Genomic DNA, 20,495 nt, shown 5'->3' with positions numbered 1-20,495 from the left:
TACGGCCGTACATACACGGCGCCTGGTCGCCTCTTGACAGGGAGTCCAATTCCATTTTGCCTTGGTCGTTGGGAAAGTAAGTAGAGTGCTATTTGATGTGACTGACTGCTGCCTGAGACAGATTTTCATTCCCTGACTATTTCTCCATCCGCGGATAGAAAACATTTTATTTTTTGTGATGATGAAATATGGATTGAATCGAAATGTGAGGATGATCATCGGGTTTCAAACGAATAGGCCGTGATTAATAACCCCTTTTTGGATAAAGGTTGCGGTGGTGAAAGCAGCTTGTGTGGAATTTGTCGTGCCGTGTCGTCGTGACATGAAATGAGATTAAAGCTGAAAACGCTGTATTATTTATTATTTATTATGGTGGCTAAAAGTTGGTTGATGTTGGATTATAATTCTGCTCTCCTATTCATGCAGAGACTGTGTGTACTCAAATTTCACTCTGAAATTCTAGAGGAAAACAATTGTTATCGTCGCCCAATTGGTATCCGTGGCATATAATAAGTAATAAGTAGGGAGGAAGAGGATGTGGATACCGCTGTAGTCTCAACCAACCACCACCACCACACATGGCTTATACTCTTTTGTGGTCCAGATTTCATCCGGATCCTCCAGAATCATAGTGAATGAGACCACATACAACATATACGGAGACACGGGGTTGCAATGATATTTAGCAATATCACATATCGCCCTCGTCTAAAATAAGTACGTCGCTCGTCCTAGAACAATGAGCCATGTGCACATTCTTCTTTTTGCTATCGCCTTTTTAGAGACCATTGCCACTTCATTCATCCTGCCTGCATGCGTGTTCATGATCCTCCTCTTTAGTGCAAAGCAGCTTGCTTGGACACACACGGCAAATATTGAGAGCTGTGCTAAAAAACATGTCCATGCATGCATTCATGTACCAATAGTGGGACATCATCTCCCAATATTGATTTAGCACTACCTCTGCAAATAAACAAGAGGGAGAGAGAGACCAAATTGGATCACTGGAATAACAGCAAGTGTCCACTTACTTACAACTTTGAACTCTCTCTCTCTCACTTCTCCGCTATCTCTTTTTCTCTCTCTCTCTCGATAAGTGTGGCCCTTGAATATAGACGATCTGATAAATGTTTAACAGGTCGTAAATGTACTTTGACAGGGAAGGATTTGACGTGCTCAGAATGGCGAATGGGTAAAGTGACTGCTGTGACATGCAACAACCTTGAAGGCTTAATAATGCTCCCCGTGCCTGGGAAGATGATGGAAAGTGGGGGAAAACGCAGCAATGGTGGCAGCATGTGCAATATTAGTTAGTGGACGACCCTCCTCGCTCTCCTGACTTGTTTGTTCTCTAAAACTCTCTCTGCTTCAGTGTTCTCTGGGTTTTCCTTCTGCCTTCACCGACCAGACTGCTGGTAGAACTTGCAGTTAGACGAAGTAGAAGAGGGGACCGGGGAAAGCAAGTGGTTTGGTTTGGCTGACTCGTAAGGTTTTGCCTGCTCGGCTGCTTTTACTATACGTACATGCTCGCTTTCTCCACTGCTTTCACTAGCAAACCTACCCATCCACTCCTGCTGTTGCTCTCTCCTGCTCCTGCCTTTGCACACACACGAATCCAACCATCCAGTCGGGCAGGCAGTCAGTATAGTGTTCATACTGCACGGCATAAGAACTAATCAGGTTGTAGTCAGTGTGATCTCATCGAAATCTCTGCATCTGTCGATATATAACTTATTTTTTTTCTCTCTCCGTCGGTAAAAAACAATTCCAAAGGTGTAGGTAGATATTTACATGTACGGATATATTCCTAGTAGGACTTAGAGAGGTACATATAGTGCAGTTTGTTGCAGGAGTGGGTACAGTATTACAAACAAACCATGTGGCATTTGTCAGTCAGTATTAATTAAATACCAAAACAGAAGCGGCAGATGCGGAGCCATTTGCTGCAGCAATTAAGTATAATTAACAAGGTTATGAACTTGGAAAGTCGTTTGCAACAGCTTATTTGCTTACAGCTTATTTGCAACAGATTATTGCATCAGGAGGAGACTGTTATCATCGTCATTAGCGTATTGGGTGGACAGAGGGGAAAAGAGATAAAATGAATAATGGGTGAAATGAGCGTGGAGAAAGTATCGCGAGGAATTACATTTGAGTGACTGCCTACACAACAGGCCGGGTGTAGGGAAGAAGGGAATTCACAAAATTGTCAGTAGTATTTATTATCGTGCCTAAATCTGGGCTACATACTTACTTTCGTCCATCCCATATATACGTATATACGGACATACATACATACGTAACTCTCTGAGACTAGGGCGATTATACCCATATTTTTTAATCGTAGACACAAATTTTATTACAAGTCAGGAAATATTATAGACTGCATCTGTCCTGTGGTTTAGTTAGTTAGTTAGTTTCGTCGATCGATGATCCACGGTATTATCATCACGATAAAAAACAAGACTTGCATTTCTACAACTTGTCCTACTACTAAGGGAACGACGGGTTTATTATCGATCATTTTTTGGACTGCTGAATAAATGTTTATTTCACATCTGTTGCTCACCTGGGCTGACTCTACAAATCCAGCAAATATTGCATTACTATTTGTCCAGAGGAAACGGATCACATTACAATACGCTTAAAGGTTTAGCATTAAACAACCTGCACACAAAACGCAGAGCATCAGCAGCAGGAGCAGAAACAGTGTCGTTTGTCGTCTTCCTCATGTGTTGTTGGTCGTCGTAACAGGTTTATTTAATTATTTATTGTCAATATCACATCAATCCGACCGAGTGAAATCCACCGCGTCTCTCTTTCTGCCGTAATTCCCTCTGCTTTCCCTCTCGGCATTGTCCCAAACTCCACGTCTTTCCGATACCTATCCATAAAGCGGCATGTTCTGGTGAACAATGTTCCAGATTACAAGATGGGTAGATAGAAGATAGTGCTAAATCGAGCCGTAAAAAGAAATGGAGCCTGGTGGTGAGCTGCTGGATCTCAATCTCAATGTGATTTGTTGCCTCGTCGTCGGTTATTTCATATCAAATACTAGTAGAAGAAGCAGTCGAAGCAGGCTCCGCACCTTTGAGTAAGTACATTTCCAATTTATTTTTCTTGTGTTGCAATTCCATCATTATTATTATCCTCTTATCACAAACCTGCATAAAAAAAGAGTACGCGATACAAAAGAGAGATACGGATTTGCATTGCATAATATTTTATGTAAAAATTGTTCATCATCGTCACCATCGTCAATATTGTGTTATTTATTGTGGATCTGTATCAGGTTGAGAAATCGGTGATGGTGATGAAGATGAGATGAGGAAAATTCTCTCAAATTGCCTCCGTAGACGGTCGTAGATCATCATGGAGCAGATCTCGTACCGTGTAGGCTGGATTCATTAGAAATTCTGTCACTCACTCACTCACTCACTGCTTCTCCGTTCCTCCGATCTTCTTACTTAAAGTAGAGAGAAAGTTGTTGGGAATTTTGTGTCAGTGGGGAAATTGACACCGAGCAGGGAGGTGGTGGTGCAAGTTGATTGAAGGATTGGCAGTGGTGGTGGCGTTTACTGGGGAAAGTAGACTGATAATAATCAGCACATTTTGGGGCAATGTGTACCAACGGTGAAAATTGTCCATGGAAACTTTGTTACTTCGCAATCATTCTGCTACAGTAGACGGCTGACAATTTAGTAATTTCTTCAATATTTTCTTCTCCGACAGGCAGGCCGCAGCCGTTAATAGTCGTACTTCATTGTAACCTTTGCTGGACAAAGATATCGTAATTTTGAGAAGATCTCTCACCCAGTCAGGAAGATAATCTAAGGACAAATGTTGAGAATGGGGTCTGCGTCAACAGGTAATATAATTAGTGATAATTGTGGTATATTAAGAATCTTAATTGAAGATGTGATGGTAACATCTTATACTTCTCATCAGATAAGGAGAAACTGATTCGCAACGTGAAGAAGGAGGTATGTACAACTTATATTTCATCACCATCTCGGCCTTGAGTGTTTTCGCCTGGCCAAAATTCGCAACTCGTTTGATGCTGATTTAAACGATGGTATTTTACATCAAAGGTAAAGTCCATCATGGAGGAGGCTGTGACGAAAAAGTTTGTTCATGAAGATAGTGGATGCATCACGTCACTCTGTTGTAAGTTATTTTCTGAATTTCATGCATAATCACGCAGAAACAACACAAAGTAAGTAAGAGAAGGAAGGATGGCCTTGGGGAAAGTGGAAACCAGACCAGATTTAGCTTTAGTTTGTTTTAGGTGAGAAGAGAGAGAGAGAGAAAGTGAGTTTTCATGGGAATATAATATATGTATGGTTGGAGATTGGCGTGATTAAAATTCTCAAAGCCACGTATAAATTGCAATATTGTTTTTGTATTGCGACGAGCCGACTTATGTTTGCCGTGCCGGGCTGTATTTTAATCTCTCGGTAAATATTATTCATGATTTTGATTTATTATTTGCAGCTTCGGTGGAAGCGTGTGTCTCTCACGGGTTGAAAAGACGGGCGCTCGGCTTGTTCAAGAGTAGTTCGACAGCTGCGCTGTTACACAAAGTTGCCAAAAGTTGCCAACCAGGTACGTAAAAACGAATTAATTTAATTGGAATCATATGGCTCAAACTCAGTTTAATGAACAATTAATACAAAGTTTGTTTAATCCCAGCTGCCACGATTGTTCAATTGGTGGCTGAAGTGGAAAACTGCGACCCAAACAAGTACGTAATTATGATTGATGGATGGATGGGGATTAGTCGGTGGGCACGATGGGAGTAATTCATCATGGTTTTCCTCCTTCTCTAATCTGATCCTTATTCTATGTACAGGCGCTCATCTTCCGGAAGTGAGAGTGCCTCCAAACTAGGAGTGAAGCCACCCTTGCAGAAGAAAAACTCGGTCGCGTCCATGAAATATTTGTGGATCAGGTTGGCATTAATTGAGAAACAGTTGGCCAAAATTGTAGACTACATTGTTATGAATAGCAGGTATGTTTTGTGAGATAAGTAAATGATGTATCGGTGTCTGAAATAATATTGCTTAATGTTTGAGTTATTACTTGGTGTAGCAAATATTATGAAAAAGACGCACTGGTCTCAGATCCAGATTACGGGTCAATCCTCAGCTCCCTGTTGGGTGAGTATGCAATATATTTGCCAAAGCTCTTTTTTGTGCACGACACACTTTCTCCGGAGAAAGTGAATTCAGTCCCAAGCACAACAACATCTAAAGTGGAGAGTCTTTTGCCCTTTATGAAATTTTGTTGACTTGTAATATCGTCTCTTGATTTTATCGTGCATGTATAGTTGGGCCTTGCGCGTTGGACTTTTCCAAGTTGAGGACGAGTGAGTACTGCTGGAGAGATCCTCCAGGTAAGAAGGGTAATGTGATTCATCTTGTGATAATTCGCCTAATTTTTTGTAAATTTTCCTCACCCAGCCGACGAATTAGTGCAGCGACACAGAATCTCATCTGGACAATTTCCTACCCCAGCCTCTCCACCTGCCCATAAAAGGCCCGGCTTACACGTATGACACGACCTATATAATTGTAGCAATAATAATGAATTTTTATTGAGCAATCCTCAACTTCTTGCAGTACAAAGGAAGCATAGGGTTCAGCAATTCAGATGACAACATGCGTTCCAAAGACTATGTGGAATCTCTGCACCAAAATAGCAAGTCCACTCTGCTTTACGGGAAAAACAATGTTTTAGTATTCATTGTAAGTAGCCCTTGAAAATGAATGATGCATATTATTATTTACGAGTGGTGGTGAAAGTTTCATAGAATTTGTGTACAATATAAATACACATGAACCTCAGTAATATAATTCCTTGCAACCTTTCCTTTATGCAGAAGGAGGGAACACAACCGCTGGCAGGTTACCTAAGCCTTCATCAATATGGAGACGCCCTGAATCTCAAGTGGACCCCGAATCAATTAATGAACGGATGTTCGGATGCCAATAATACTCATGATAAAAAGTATGTGCGCAAGCAAACATTCCGAATTTCTGTCGGAATTTCGTAATTTAGCTGAGAATCGTGCATAAAGATGTACATGCGTCATTTCTATTCTATTCTTTTCTTTGGTTGTTAGCATTTATTGGGAGCACGCGTTGAACGTGGCTGTTCATGAGACGGTGTATGTCCATTGTCACCAGGGGAGTGAAAGTGATTGGATCGTGTTGGTGGGGCAAGATGGTGTCCAGCGACCCCCAATCCATTTCCCTCGAGGTGGTCACCTCCTCGCATTTCTGTCCTGCTTAGAAAATGGACTCTTGCCTCATGGGATGCTGGACCCTCCGCTGTGGTCACAGAGGGGAAAAGGTGATTGCAAATATTTACATTCATTATTATTATTGCTTTCTTTTTCAAAGATCAAAGCGCTTTCCTAATTTAGCTATTTAAAAGTTTTATATTATTATTTATTCTGCATCTACATACCTTGCATGTTGAAACATTCAGAAACGGTGTCCGAAATTTGGTCCAAAACTGCAATGCTTGCAATTTCAGGGAAAGTCTTTCCAAAATTGAAGAGGAAGGGGAGCAGTCGCTTTCATGATCAAGTCGTGATGGAGGAACAACCACCTACTCCCACCATAATTGAAGAGGAGGCTCCCACGACCGAGACCGATCAAACTGCTTCTGACTTTGTCTTCCGAATTGTATATCCAAATTTCGTCCGGAGTGCTTTCCCTCAGGGTACATACATACATAAATTATTATTGAAATAGTGGACTCGATTAGGACCACGTATTTAAACCGATAGACGATGTCTTGGAGTACCCAGTTTGGCAGTCGTCTCCATCAACCCCGAAGAGTGCCGTCCCACCCATCACGCCCAGGTCGACCCCGTTGCACTCCATCTCAACCACGTCATCCACCTCGTCGTCGAGAAGTTTGGATCAACAGCCATCAATTCAAGAGCAAGGGTACACAAACAAATTTAGAATATTTTCTGTGGTGAATAATTTAAACTGCAAAATAAAAATGTTTACTTAATTTTTGCAAAACATTTTATTTTTAGAGAGCCCATTCAAACCGTGTGTCTGACAATGAAAAAACAAATAATCTCGAGGGCATTTTACGGCTGGTTAGCACACTGTAGACACTTACGAACCGTGAGAACCCACTTACTGGGATTGGTTCATTCCGAAATTGTGAAATCCGACGTACCCGAAGGTACTTGACTATCCCAGCTAATAATAGAGCTTTGGCTTAAAATATACATCATGCATAACTTTATGTAATAAATATGTATTTATTATCCTTTGTAGATGCCAGTGGTGGTTTGACGGAGGAGAAATGGAAACAACTCCAAGAGGCGGGTAACATCGACATGAAGGAAATTTATCGTCTCGTCTACTTCGGTGGGATGGCACACCCCCTTCGTAAAAAGTTATGGCCTATCATGCTCTCTGGAAAAATTGAGGGGGAGGATCCAGATAAATTGAGACGTGAGTATGAAGACCGGATGTCCGAATGGCTCGCAGTTGAAGCCATCGTAAGACAGCGAGATCGGGAACAAATGGCCATGAACTTGGCAAAGCTGTCGTCTGAGGAGACAATTTCAGAGCCACATCCTCCTACCTGCATACTAGAGACGCACGAGAGCAATGAAGTGAATCATCATAGTTTTTGCTGCATAAGACCTTTTTGATCACCACTATTTTAATAATAAAACAGGTTTTCGAAGAGAATGAAGCACCTGCGACACCTGCAAAACAGAACGATGTATCAAATAAGGGGTCGTCAACCAAGGAAAAATCCAAGCCTCCCGATATAACAAATGAAAATCATAATGATGCTCATCATGAGCGAGACGATTCGGACGTGTCCAGCGAAGCATCGCCCGTCTCATCCCGTGGAGGAGTTTATTCTAACGAGCTGCTGGAAACGTTTGGTTTAAATATTCACCGAATTGATAAGGATGTCAAACGCTGTGACCGGAACTATTGGTATTTTACGGAAAGTAATTTGGAAAAGTTGAGGAACGTCATGTGCACGTAAGTCTAAACTATTCTAAAATGCATAATATGTAAATAATCCGTAATTTCTGAAAAATCAACGTGTTTTATGTCCTTGATAGCTATGTTTGGGAGAATATTGAGATGGGATACGTCCAAGGGATGTGTGACCTAGCTGCCCCATTGCTCGTCATTCTGGACGATGAGGCCCTAGCTTATGGCTGCTTTCGAAAATTGATGGAGCGAATGTCAGCCAACTTTCCGAGTGGTGGGGGTGCAATGGATGCTCACTTTGCAAATATGGTTAAGTTTAATAAGATTATGATACGATTAATACGATTTTAATACGCCGGCACCAGTTCCATGCAACCTTAGATGCGTGGTTTCTCTAACTTTGTCTTCCTCATTACAGAGATCTCTTTTACAAATCTTGGATCATGACTTGTTCACACTTATCCGTCAAAATGGAGACTACACCCATTTCTACTTTTGTTATCGGTGGTTCCTTCTTGATTTTAAGCGAGGTGAGTGAAACACATTATTACGTAACGAAACACTCAAATTCATCTTACGTAATTTTACTGTGCTTCTTTTTCCAGAATTTTGTTACGACGATGTCTTCCTGGTTTGGGAAACCACTTGGGCTGCGAGACAATTGGCATCATCAGAATATGTCCTTTTCCTTGCATTGGCGTTACTCACATATTACAGAGATATCATTCTTGCCAACTCGATGGACTTTACTGACATAATCAAATTTTTCAATGGTACAAACTATCCATAAAAAGTCACTAATTATTCATTCTTAATCATGCCAATTAATTATTTTTAAATCACAGAAATGGCTGAACGTCATGATGGGAAACTAATTTTACAAATAGCCCGTTCCCTCGTCCTTCAACTTCAAACCCTTATCGATAACAAGTGAATAGAATACGAAAAAGAAGATATAAAAATCCTACAAGAAACCAATTCGTATGAATCAGCGATATCTACTACTAACTATTTATTCGTACTAGTTAGTTAGCAACAATCAGTATCATCAATCAATACCCATTCATTCAACTAATTAAAAAAAATATCATCCTGAACGAACTAGAGAGAACTCATCGCTTATTCGATGTAATAATATATAAATAGCATCATCATATTTATGTATGTATCTGTGTATCCGCTTGGACTACAAATCAAACTAAACTCTCCTTCCATGTATGCACATTTGCGAATATTGACTATTTGCATCAACTCCACCCACCACACCATTGTTTACTTTACTAACTAATTACTAATAATATTTACAATTAATTAATCATTACTCTCTTTACACTACTATTCATTCTGTGAAAAACTCTACTCTGCAACTTGTGTACCTTTTTCTCCGTGTCTGTTAAACTGTATAGCTCTATGGATGTACAATTTACAACTATATACTTGATCGTTACATCTCATTATCAAAATTAATTGACTTATTATTTTTGTAACATTTAAATAGTTTGAACTCACATGCTGCACTTGTATTGTATTTGCATTAAAATTACTCGAAACTCACTTGGAACTGGATTACCTGAGAAATTTACTGTTATCCCAGAACTAAATATTGTGTGCTTATTAAAAAGTATGGCAACCATATATACCAAAACTAGAGAAAAAAAGTAAGCAAAAAATGTGACATATACTGGAAATTCATAAATATCTGTGTATATACAAACTTGTTAAAATAGTTTTATTCTTAATATCTAAATATGTTCAGGTATGATACAATGCTTAAAAAATTGATCCATTGTCATGATTCTATATCATCTGTGGTAGTAAGAAATCTGTGAATTTTAAAAATGTAAATAAAAGTTTATGAGTACATTACACATTTATCTTATTCATTGCACGAATTAAAGTTTTGTTTCTGAAAAAAAAAAGTTTTGATATTCACATAGATAAATCCTCTGCGTATTTTCTGTTCATTTTTCTTAAACTTATTTTGACGTCAGATAAATGCATGTCTACAATTAATTTTGAAATCTAAGGTTTTAGGTCAAATTGCATAATGTACATTGAAAGTGGATATATGCAAATATTTCTCAATTTGTACCAGCATCAGCATACATATCTTGCACGATAATAAACCTTATCGCATAATTAAAATTGAGAGTGTTCATGAATACTACAGTCACGTTGATGCCCACCACACCCACTCAGAGACAAATATTGGTGTTTCCAAAATTGAGAATTTCATGAAATTATGAAAACACCAGCAAGCAGCACCAACACTGCCACCGCCACCTGTGCAGCCAGAGCTGAGCTGGATCATCATCAAGGAAAGACTTGAATTTTTGGTCGGAAAATCTTGAAGCTACAATTTTTGTAATTTGTTTTGTTTTGTGATTTTGTAGTTTGATTTTAAAACGGTTGAATTGTTGTTTTTGCCTTTGATAAGGATTGTTCTACATACATGTGCAAAATGAAGTGAGGTCATGTTCAACTTTTGAGGTCGCTTTCCTGTCCAGAGCAGACTCCAGTTTCTGGAGAGTGTACTCCTTTGTGGAAATCCGTTCTGGAGGGAGAGAGAGGTCAGGAAAATGGTGTCGAAAGTTGGCAAAAATCTACCCATTGATGTCGAATCGTTGATCGTTTCGACAAATGGCCCACCAATCTTTTCTGAAGTTGCGTTTTGCACCACGGGAAATGTGGATGGAAAGGTGAGAAATTGCACTTTGAATTACAAATTGTGATTTTAACTTTATTCTTAATTTTAAATTTGTGCATGTTTGATTAAAATGATGTGTACGGTGGTTATGTATGATAGATAAGCCTGAACAAGCCAGGCTTAATTAGTGCTGTATTGTATCACGTCCAGTTTTGATGGAGCAATCGGTTATTCGTAATTATTAATAATACGTTTCTTCAGGTCAGCGCATTGTTGGAGGGCGGCGGTGCTAAAAAGCGGACATATGTCGGAGTTGCTACCACCCACATGCTGGCGGGCTCGGATGCTGATGAGATGAAGGTTGATGAAGCCAAGGACATTTTCGAACTGCCCGTCGTCACTCCGGAATGGGTCATTTTGTCCGCACAAGTCGGAAAGCAGCTTCCGTAAGCTAGTTGATGGAATATACTTTCTCATGCTTATGACTATTTTATGGTGTAAATGTATACTTGCAGAATTGATGGATTTGAACGTCACCACAAGAAATTATTCTCCTCCATTGTTGCCTGTGCTTCTGGAATAAGGGGCAAAGATCTCTGCACACTGTGGTCCCTACTCTCATTCTACGGGGGAGAGTTTAGAAAAAATTTAACTGCAAAGTGCACCCATGTGATTACAAATTCTTGTTCGGGAAGCAAACGTCAACTCGGACTGGACAAAGGGTTAAAAATTGTGTGCAGTGATTGGGTTATTGAGTGTATTAATAGCAATACTCTTCTCGACGAAGCACGTTTTGATCCAACGTTATTACAAAGTATTAATCACGATTCTTCAGTAGCTGTACCGCCACATCTTCTTGCACCAAAAGTACCCCTTCAAAATGTTCCTAAAGCTGTCACAACGACGACCGCTGTCCCTCTCGAAACTAGAATACCACCGACAACAATTTCTGGTGGTGTGCCTATTTCAACTACTACACCAACGCCAACCACCCAATACAATCAGTATACGATGATGCGACCGCAGGGTGGAGTTCTTACTCAGCCAACAATTTTACAAAATCAGTTAACAACACAAGCTCAACCACTTCAAGTAAATTTGATGGGGAATCCTAACCTCCAGTCTGGTCCAAGAATTAGATTTCAGACGCCTCAACAAATTCAATCCCAGCAGCAGCAGCAGTTTCATGTTGGAGATTCTTCTCAGTACAACTTACACAATCCCAATGTGCCGGGTAATAATTTTCACAGAGTTTCAAGTCCAACAGGACAAATTCATCCCCCACCATCGCCAGGAAATCAAAATCAAATGCTTCACCAGCAAGGTGGTGGAACTTCACCACAGCAGCAGCAACAACAGATTAAGCAACAGTTTCAAATTCCAGGTCAACCCATGGGCCAACCCATGACACCGCAACCAATGGGCCCTCCACAATCTCCTCAACAGCCCTTGACGGGGATCATGATCCCTCCTGGTCAACAATCCACCATGCAAAAAATCACTTCACCTTTACAACAGATGAACGTAAACACAATTAATCAGAACAACCAACAACAAATTCCTCCTCAACAAGGCCAGTCAGCGGTGATGCAAAAATTGCAGAGTCAACAATCTCATCCACCATCGTCAATCTCTGGCAATATTATGCACCCGGCAGGATCCCCGATGCAGGTTACGTCTCCTCAAGGAATGCACCACGGGCAGATAATAGCTACTGGACAACAGCAAATGATGATTCAAGGCCAGCCCCAAAATAATGCTGGTCAGATAGTTATGCAGCAAGGATCTCCAGGACAAAATCAAATACCAAATCATCAAATTCACCAAGGACATAATCAAGTAACAATGATGACCAACCAACAAATGGCACAGCAGCAACAGATTATTAAAAGTCCTGGTGGCCAGAAAATGATTCAAAGTCCAGTTGGTCAGCAAATGATTCAAAGTCCAGGCGGACAACAAATGATTCAAAGTCCAGGGGGACAGCAAATGATACAAAGTCCAGGTGGTCAGCAAATGATACAAAGTCCAGGCGGGCAACAAATGATCCAAGGTCAGCAGATTATGCAAAACCAAAATCAGATGATTCAGAGTCCTGGAGGACAACAAATAATTCAAGGTCCAAATCAGATGATCCAAACGCCCGGTGGCCCACAAATGATCCAAACGTCAGGTGGCCCACAAATGATCCAAGGGCAAGGAGGTCAACAACAAATAATGCAAAACCAGCAAGGATTGCAGACGATACAGGGTCAACAAGGACAGCAAATAATGATGCAGCAAAGACCACAACAGAGTCCTGTTGGCCCTCATCAAATGCAGCAGCAGGGAGGACCGCCGCCGCATCAATTTCAGCAAATGCAATATCAGTCTCAAGGTATGCAACAACAGCAGCAGCAGTTCCAATGTCAACCTAACAAGCCTCAAATTCCACAACAACAGTTTAATCAAATGCAACAACAACAACGACCCCCTCACATAATGCAAGGTCAACAACAACAAGGTCAGCAGGTTCGAATATCTCTCCAATCTCCACAACAATCACAGCAGCAACAACTACCCCAAAATCAGCAGCAGACCCATTTCCAATTTATACAGTCTCAACAACCTGGTGGAAATAGGCCGCAAGTTGTGATGGGTCAAATTCAAAATCGTGGCCAGTTTCAAACCATTCAGACCCAAAATCCTCAAACCTCACAACCCATGGTAATGGGACAACAAATCTATCGACAACAACAGCAAGGACCACAACAGGGACAGATGCAAATGTTTCACCCACTTCAACAACAACAAATAAGACTTCAGTCACCTCCCCTTGGGCCAGGACAACAGCAACAACAAGGACCGGGAGGACAGCAGCAGGGACCACTGCCACAGGGTCAGTTGCAGCAACAGCAACAACAACAACAACCCCACATGAATCCCCAGGGACAAATGATACCCCCACAACAGATTCAACAGCAACAACAAGGTGGTCCCCCTCAACACTACAGTGTCGTCATAACACATCAACAGTTTCAACAGGGTCAACAACAACAACAAGGCGGGCTACCACATGGCCAACAACAACAACAAGGCGGGCTACCACATGGCCAACAACAACAACAGCAACAACAATTACATCCACAACAGCAACAGCAAATCCCAGGGGGAATACAACAACAAAGGGTTCAGTTTCAGCCACGTCCACAAACCTTCACTTGGACTCCTCAACAGCAAATGGAACTTCTCCAGCATATCCAGTCAGACCCACAAATTCGAGCCCAGTGGAGCAGAATGGATGGAGCGCAGAGGCAATTATTAATGCAAAAGTTATCTCAAAGGAAACGTGAAGAGCATTTGCGTGATATGTTGATGCGACAACAGCACATGACCCAGGGGGGTCCTCCAGGTCCAGGACAGCTTCCCATGTCGCAAACCCCACAACTGCAGCAGCAGCAGCAAACACAAATAATTTCCAATCAGCAGGGACCTGGGGGTAATCCTCAACAACAACTACAACAGCAGCAGCAGCAACAACAACACATTATTCAAAATGTTGGACAACCTGGCGACAAACCCGTACTGATGGGTCAACAGAATCAACAGATGCATCAAAATCACCCTGTTGTGGTAGCTCAAGGAGGAATTATTAGTCCAACTACCCCAACAGGGCAACAAGCACCTCATCAAGGACCTCTCATGGGGCAACAGCAGCAACAACAACAACAGATTCTTATACATTCTCAAGATGGTCACAAAGTAGTACAAAGCCCGATAATGAGCCCCCATCCAAATCAAGGAGGAGTAGTCAACATTCAGAGTCACCAGCATCAACAGTTGATCGTCTCGCAACAACAGCAACAACAACAAAAGGTGGTCAACTCACAAATGTCCCCCAACAACCAACAACAACAGCAGAAATTCCTGACTCCTGCCCCCGTACACAACCGGCTTCCAGGTCACGGAGTGATAGGTGCACCCCAACAAAGTCCCAATCCCTCTGGTCTCGTTAGAACGCAGATATTTACTCCGCAAGTAGCCCAACAGCAAAGTCAGGTTCGCATTCATCAAGTCTTGATCCAGTCTGGTGGACAGGCAAGACCGCAACAAGTAGGGATGCAACAACTCCAACAACAACAGCAGACTCAGAATAAAATCCCAATGTTACCACAACATCAGCAAGTAGTTCAACAACAGCAAAACAATCAGTGGTCACAACCGCAGCAAAGAATCGCGACCCCGTGTCCTTCCCAAAGTCCGTTTTCTCCTCGAGTGCCAGGAACTCCGACGGACTCTTCTGGCAGTCCGTCCCCTCAGAGTTGGAACGTCCGTCCCATGTCACAGTCACCACAAAGTCCTGGGGGTCCATCCTACGTAAGTCCTTCCATTCCTTGCTTTACAGTTGAAAAATTATTCTGTGCATGCTGAGTTTGTTGGATGTGTTTTGACCTCGCCCCCTCCCTTCGACTCCTCCTTCTCTAACCCTTCTTGTCGTGTGACTTTACCTTTACGTCCGTCCAAATAACGCTTGTGTTGTGCACCGGAATAGAGATTTTTTTCTAGGGCATGTGAACAGGCAGTAATGATTATTTAGTTTTTTCTCTTTCTCTCTTTATATACCACTCATTATTTTTATTTCGACTACTTTTTTGACTGACACGTTTTTGTCGTTGGTAAGTAATATCCATGTCATTTGTCTGTCTGTAGTGCATCCACTGGATTGCATAAATGTTATCCAGTGTGGGAAAGCATTCAAATCCTAGTGCTGCACCAGATGCATGACATGAATATTAGTTTTAGTCACATTTCAGTTATCTTTTATCGCAGCATTTAGAATTGTACTATTAATTGAATACCTAATAATGATAAGCCTCATCCTCGCCTGGCACACTGCTGCATGTGATTTTTTATCGTGTGGTTTTTATTAGTTTGTTAGTGATTTTTAAACTGATTTCATCTTATTATTATTATAGACTCTGTTTATTATTCTCTGAGTTTGTGTGACGTGCGGATTGCTGAATCATATCTAAAAATCAGTTAGCTTATTATTTCGTTCTTCTTGATCTTGAGTGAGTCGTAGTTTTGTTGAGTTTGGTTGTGTTAGAAATTAGAAGGTCACAATTGGTGCATATCTCCATCTCTTACCCACGGTAGGTTCAGGTGGTAAACTCCAAGACAAAAACGGCTTTGGCCAATTTGCTGAGCAATCGACTTCAGGGGAATGCAGGGCCAGAGTCGAGTAATGCAACTTCCCCCATTTCATCATCCTCCGCATCTGCATTATTATCTGCATCATCTGCGCCATCAACGACAACACAAGCGATGTGTCCTCCACCTCCCCTACCAGTCACCTCTCAATCCCTTCCACACTCTGCACCACCACCGCCAACAACTCAGTCCATTGTCCTTGCACAGCGAAGGACCCTGGTCAACTTAACTAACGGATGTAAAACAATTCAGGTGGTTAATCGGAACGTTAAGGAGTGTCTGCCTGGAGCACCGATTCAGGTAAGGTTGGAGCATGAGTATAACTTTACTTTCAGTGTAAATAGAGCATATAATTACAGTTCACATTTATCAATATCATTGACAGTAAATTGCATAATAGTTAATCTTAAGAAGTGTAGCATGCTTAAACTAGAATGAATGAAACTCTTGAATATTGGGATTAAACTTTGGTGAATTTCAATGCTAAATTATATTATAAGAGACTAGTTGGAAAAACTAAGATTAGTTATAATGCAATAGTTTCAGATTCATGGATAATTAATTAATCAATAATGAATAAATAGATGGTGAATAGCTTTGGAGCTGCACGAGCCACCACGTCCCAGTCGTCCCCTACACTCCCAGCACCTCCGCAGAGACCTCAGTACAATGGACATGACCCTCAGGTCAAACGTGAGTCCTAATACCATTTTAGCTGTTCATAATATTTTAGTATTTTTTGGGGCTATGCTAGTATTACTTTTTGGATTTTTATTTATTTTCTTAGTCCCTCCTGCAGCATACTTTTTGGGCTGCATATTTTGGTCATCAGAGGAGTTTGAAGAGCTGCCGGGCGCAGGTTGGAAGGAGGCAGTGATAAAGTACGGAGGAAAAATCGTCAAGGACTACACCTCCATCGTCACTCATGTGGTCGCGGAACATTCACGATTTCCAGAGTACCTTCAAGTTCTCAGGGAGGGGAAGCGAATCGTGTCCAACTTCTGGTTGAATGATGTGATTGAGAGGCAAATTATGGTGCCCCCTTATCAAGCGTTTCACCTTCCTGCATTATTTCCTAGGTATGGAAAGAGTATATAGTTGTCTATATAGTTTAGTATGTAGTGTTGGGCAAGGTTTGTTAACTAATGATTCGATTATCAAAATATTTTCAGGCGACCGTTGCCTTTAAACGACCAAGTTGTTACTACGACTAATTTCCTTCCGAAAGATAAAGCTAGATTAATAGCAGTAATGAAGCTCCTGGGTGCTAAATATAATTCATACTTCTCCAAATTTAGCACTTTTCTCCTTTGCAACAAGTAAGATATACATAAATAGATGTGTGTAGGATAATTTGATGGCTCATAAATTTATTAATGTTTTGCCTACGTATTTCCTTTAGACCGGAGGGATTAAAGTATCAAAAAGCTCGCGAGTGGAAAATTCCCGTGGTCAATACACAATTTATCGCTGAGCTTTTCTTGGGACACGCGTCTGCTCTACAAATGATACACAGTCCCAAATATCAATGTTTTAATCCTGATCAGCCTCTGCGCCTTGACTTTGCACTTGCTCCGCCATTGATGGGTGAGTGGATGGGTTTAACAGAACAAAATCCAACAATAGATTTGGTAGAGTGGCTCATTTTAAATGATTTATAATTTGTTCATGTATGTATATAGCGTGCTGGAAGATTCCTATTCGAGTTAGTGTTGAGGCGGTTGAAAACTTTAGAAAACGAGCTGCAGAAGATAAATTGGACAATGGTCTCGGTGCCAAACGCTTAAAATTGGAAAATGGCACAGTTTTCAATGGCGAGGTTTCAGTGCAACAAGAAAATATTTTGGATATCGATAATGAGCCCCTGTCACCAGCTGCGCCGACACGATCCATCGGTGATGAAGAGAAAGTCGAAAATAAACCTGACACTTTACCCGAAGCTGTTGTTGCCAAAATTGAAGATGGGACACCAACACCTGTTTCCAGTGCAGTCGTTGCGATGGAATTGAGCACTGTTGAAAACTCTGAAACACGCTCTGATGTATGCTCTGAAAGTATTAAGGATGTCCAAGTTGAAGCAGTCAAGGATCTCGAGAAAACAAAGCCATCAGACCCAGAGAAACAGGAAGGTGTCACAGAAGATGACCTGAAATTGGTACCGTACACGGGTAGTGGTGGCGAAGTTAATAATGATGAAACCAAAGTTGACGCGATAACTGAAAAAATTGAGGAAATGGGTGTATCGGATAACACATCGTCGCAACCTCCTTTCACGGAAAACGAAAAACCCGACAATAATTCGACCAGCAGTGAAAAGAAAGAAGAGTCAATGGCTTTAATGTCTGTAGACAAGGTGGAACCTAGCAGCAAGAATACAGCTGCTTCACCTTTCCAATACTCACTAATGTCATCATTGCCCCCAGTAATCATGGCATCTGGTTTTACACGTTGCTTCAAGAAAAAGGTACATTACGTTGATATTAATAAGTATTTTATTCTTTTGTGCAATTATCTGTAGTATGTATTTATGAACTTGTATAATAATTACTCATACTCTAACAGCATTATTATTTTTTTGTTCAGTTAAAGGAGAAAATAGAATTACTTGGAGGAAGTTTAACCTCAGATTGGACTCACGCTACTCATCTAATCCTGAAAGATCAATTTATCACAACCAAGATGTTCCTTGCCATTTGCCGATTCAAATTCATAGTGTCAACTAGATGGATCTATGAGTCCATGGTGGCTGGAAAATTTGTGCCCGAGATGGATTATATTACTACACATACTAAATTTGAAACCCAATACAAAACAACGATTGCTGACGTACTGACGAAGCCAGCGAGACAGTATTTGTTTAAGGTGTGTGGTTAATTAATCAATTAAAAAATATATAGCAACATTGACATTAACTTTGTCATACTGAACTTTACAGGGTGTAACATTTTTCATCACACCGGGACCTTGGCTGCTGAAGCGAGATGTTGAAAGAATAATTGAATCTGCGGGTGGAACTGTAGATCGTAGTCAAAAGTCACTTCGTCACATGAGAGATTACTCTTCCCGATTTCCAAAGCGAAGTGCTATTATCACAAGTCACGAGGACTATGCATTGATGCAGGACTTCTTCCTAGCGGCTCGACGACCGCATGTTATAAGTAAGTCTCCACCATCACAATTAATTTTTACTTGTGAGAAATACTTGGTCACATTTTGTTCTCCTTATTCTAGACATTTATACGGAAGAATTTATCTGGTACTGCATTGCCACTCAAACTGTGCAGTTGCGTCAACCAAACCAGTAGTTACGCAGCTCCCTCATCAGCCTTTCATAAATTTTAACAAACGCATATGTTAATTAGTACTACAATATATTTAAGACTTTTCAATGCTTTAATATTTTTATACTGTGTAATCAAATACTATCGCTACCTTCATGCATAATAGAAACTCGTTAATTGTTGGTTTGATAGCAATATTTTGTACACTCGTAATGTGTTTTTAAGATACACAGGATTTTATTAAATGAAATATTGCTCTTAATATAAATGACTCAAGTGTTTTAAGTCTGACAAAGATTGCTCACATTTAATTCATACATATTCATACGCACAACACATGTAAGGCAACAATGAAAAACCCGTTTTTGTGCTACAGTTGGGATTTGGGTTTCAAAGATGGCACATTTGTGCATTTTCTGGCTTTTCTGTAAGCATTTCATCTAAGAACATATTATGCATTTAAAAGCATTTGTTTCATGCGAACTAATATTAATTTGGTGATCACTTTGTCGATTTTAAATCATTTTGAACCATTTGGTAATAATTGCTTAATCCACATGTTCACATCAATCCGTTGGATGTAACACTTAATAAATTTGCAATCTCCTCATTTTAATCACATCGTATTGAAAATCATATTAAACTTTCCCAATTAATGAGGAAAAATTACCCCGAATAATCCATATGATGAGATGCACATAGCGTGGGCTTTAAAAATTAGGTTTTTTAACAAGAAAATATAAAAGTTACTTTTTTCTCAGAAATCCTACCATTACTTCAACGTTTGAACAACATTGTCAATATTTAACTTAAACCAAATTATTATTTGGTCAGATTCAGATTAGTACGAAAAACGAAATCGGGTAAAAATAAAATATTATGTTCACGGAATTTTATATATTTTATGATTGGATGAGACGACAAAAAAGGTTGATTATAAAAGTTGGAGACGGACAAAGTATGTAAAAGAAAGAAGAAAGTACAAAGTCAGTGAAGCGAGGGATTAAAATAGATTAAAATGTGAAAATGTATAACAAAAACCGATCCCCGGTACAATTTGAGAATAAAATGCAATAAGATGATTCAGCAGAAAGAGGTCAGTCAGTGATGAGGAGAGTGACCACTCCACTGTGGCCAGAAAAATTTCCCAACAAACAACGACTTACATCATGCATCATCAGGGTGGGTCTTTTTCCTCCCATTGTTTCTTTTCCTTGTGAACAGCAAACTCACAATTTTTTCAGGAAACTTCATGGAAATCTTGTTCCAGACCAAGCAGCATCATCGTGTATGTCGTTATTGTGCGACAAGAGAAGAGGTGTTTTTTTACTTCTCTCTTTTCAGGCCATGTTTTAGATAGGTGGTAAATGTCGCCCTCCCTCCGGTGCG

The 20,495-nt window shown here is 40.5% G+C and overlaps 2 protein-coding genes across 4 annotated transcripts; both read left to right on the top strand.

Moving 5' to 3' along the window:
- The first annotated feature begins 1,458 nt into the window (after positions 1 to 1,458).
- LOC110850764 (small G protein signaling modulator 2) lies at positions 1,459 to 9,854 on the top strand. 2 transcript variants are annotated; one of them, XM_035852574.1, is made up of 23 exons: positions 1,459 to 2,754; positions 2,925 to 3,094; positions 3,733 to 3,868; positions 3,949 to 3,983; positions 4,092 to 4,167; positions 4,495 to 4,605; positions 4,693 to 4,744; positions 4,853 to 5,011; positions 5,092 to 5,159; positions 5,330 to 5,395; positions 5,463 to 5,551; positions 5,622 to 5,747; positions 5,882 to 6,009; positions 6,125 to 6,354; positions 6,493 to 6,729; positions 6,797 to 6,959; positions 7,055 to 7,209; positions 7,305 to 7,648; positions 7,714 to 8,033; positions 8,117 to 8,297; positions 8,407 to 8,518; positions 8,594 to 8,761; positions 8,834 to 9,854. In XM_035852574.1, the coding sequence occupies exons 3-23, from the start codon at positions 3,841 to 3,843 to the stop codon at positions 8,920 to 8,922; spliced, it is 2,937 nt and encodes a 978-aa protein (XP_035708467.1). In that variant the 5' UTR covers positions 1,459 to 2,754; positions 2,925 to 3,094; positions 3,733 to 3,840; the 3' UTR covers positions 8,923 to 9,854. The 2 variants fall into 2 exon arrangements, with proteins under 2 accessions (XP_035708467.1, XP_021954002.1); XM_022098310.2 differs by having other exon boundaries at positions 1,461 to 3,094; positions 6,541 to 6,729.
- A 442-nt stretch (positions 9,855 to 10,296) lies between these two features.
- LOC110850826 lies at positions 10,297 to 19,377 on the top strand. 2 transcript variants are annotated; one of them, XM_022098404.2, is made up of 12 exons: positions 10,297 to 10,687; positions 10,897 to 11,081; positions 11,151 to 14,991; positions 16,078 to 16,125; positions 16,410 to 16,518; positions 16,613 to 16,904; positions 16,998 to 17,144; positions 17,228 to 17,412; positions 17,508 to 18,289; positions 18,409 to 18,687; positions 18,761 to 18,983; positions 19,057 to 19,377. In XM_022098404.2, the coding sequence occupies exons 1-12, from the start codon at positions 10,568 to 10,570 to the stop codon at positions 19,128 to 19,130; spliced, it is 6,285 nt and encodes a 2,094-aa protein (XP_021954096.1). In that variant the 5' UTR covers positions 10,297 to 10,567; the 3' UTR covers positions 19,131 to 19,377. The 2 variants fall into 2 exon arrangements, with proteins under 2 accessions (XP_021954096.1, XP_021954097.1); XM_022098405.2 differs by lacking the exon at positions 16,078 to 16,125.
- Positions 19,378 to 20,495: the final 1,118 nt, after the last annotated feature.

The sequence above is a fragment of the Folsomia candida genome, unplaced genomic scaffold, assembly GCF_002217175.1.
Source record: "Folsomia candida strain VU population unplaced genomic scaffold, ASM221717v1 Fcan01_Sc006, whole genome shotgun sequence".
NCBI classification, from domain to species: Eukaryota; Metazoa; Arthropoda; class Collembola; order Entomobryomorpha; family Isotomidae; genus Folsomia; species Folsomia candida.
The sequence above is the reverse complement of the archived record's forward strand: the minus strand, read 5'-3'. Positions and strand labels throughout refer to the sequence as shown.

Excerpts from the sequence above, each read along its gene's own strand:
- LOC110850764 (XM_035852574.1), top strand. The coding sequence starts at position 3,841 with ATGTTGAGAATGGGGTCTGCGTCAACAG. Across the intron at positions 8,034-8,116 it reads TTGAGGAACGTCATGTGCAC|CTATGTTTGGGAGAATATTG; the intron begins GTAAGTCTAAAC and ends TGTCCTTGATAG. Across the intron at positions 8,519-8,593 it reads CCTTCTTGATTTTAAGCGAG|AATTTTGTTACGACGATGTC; the intron begins GTGAGTGAAACA and ends TTCTTTTTCCAG.
- LOC110850826 (XM_022098404.2), top strand. The coding sequence starts at position 10,568 with ATGGTGTCGAAAGTTGGCAAAAATCTACCCATTGATGTCGAATCGTTG. Across the intron at positions 10,688-10,896 it reads CGGGAAATGTGGATGGAAAG|GTCAGCGCATTGTTGGAGGG; the intron begins GTGAGAAATTGC and ends ACGTTTCTTCAG. Across the intron at positions 18,688-18,760 it reads CGAGACAGTATTTGTTTAAG|GGTGTAACATTTTTCATCAC; the intron begins GTGTGTGGTTAA and ends TGAACTTTACAG.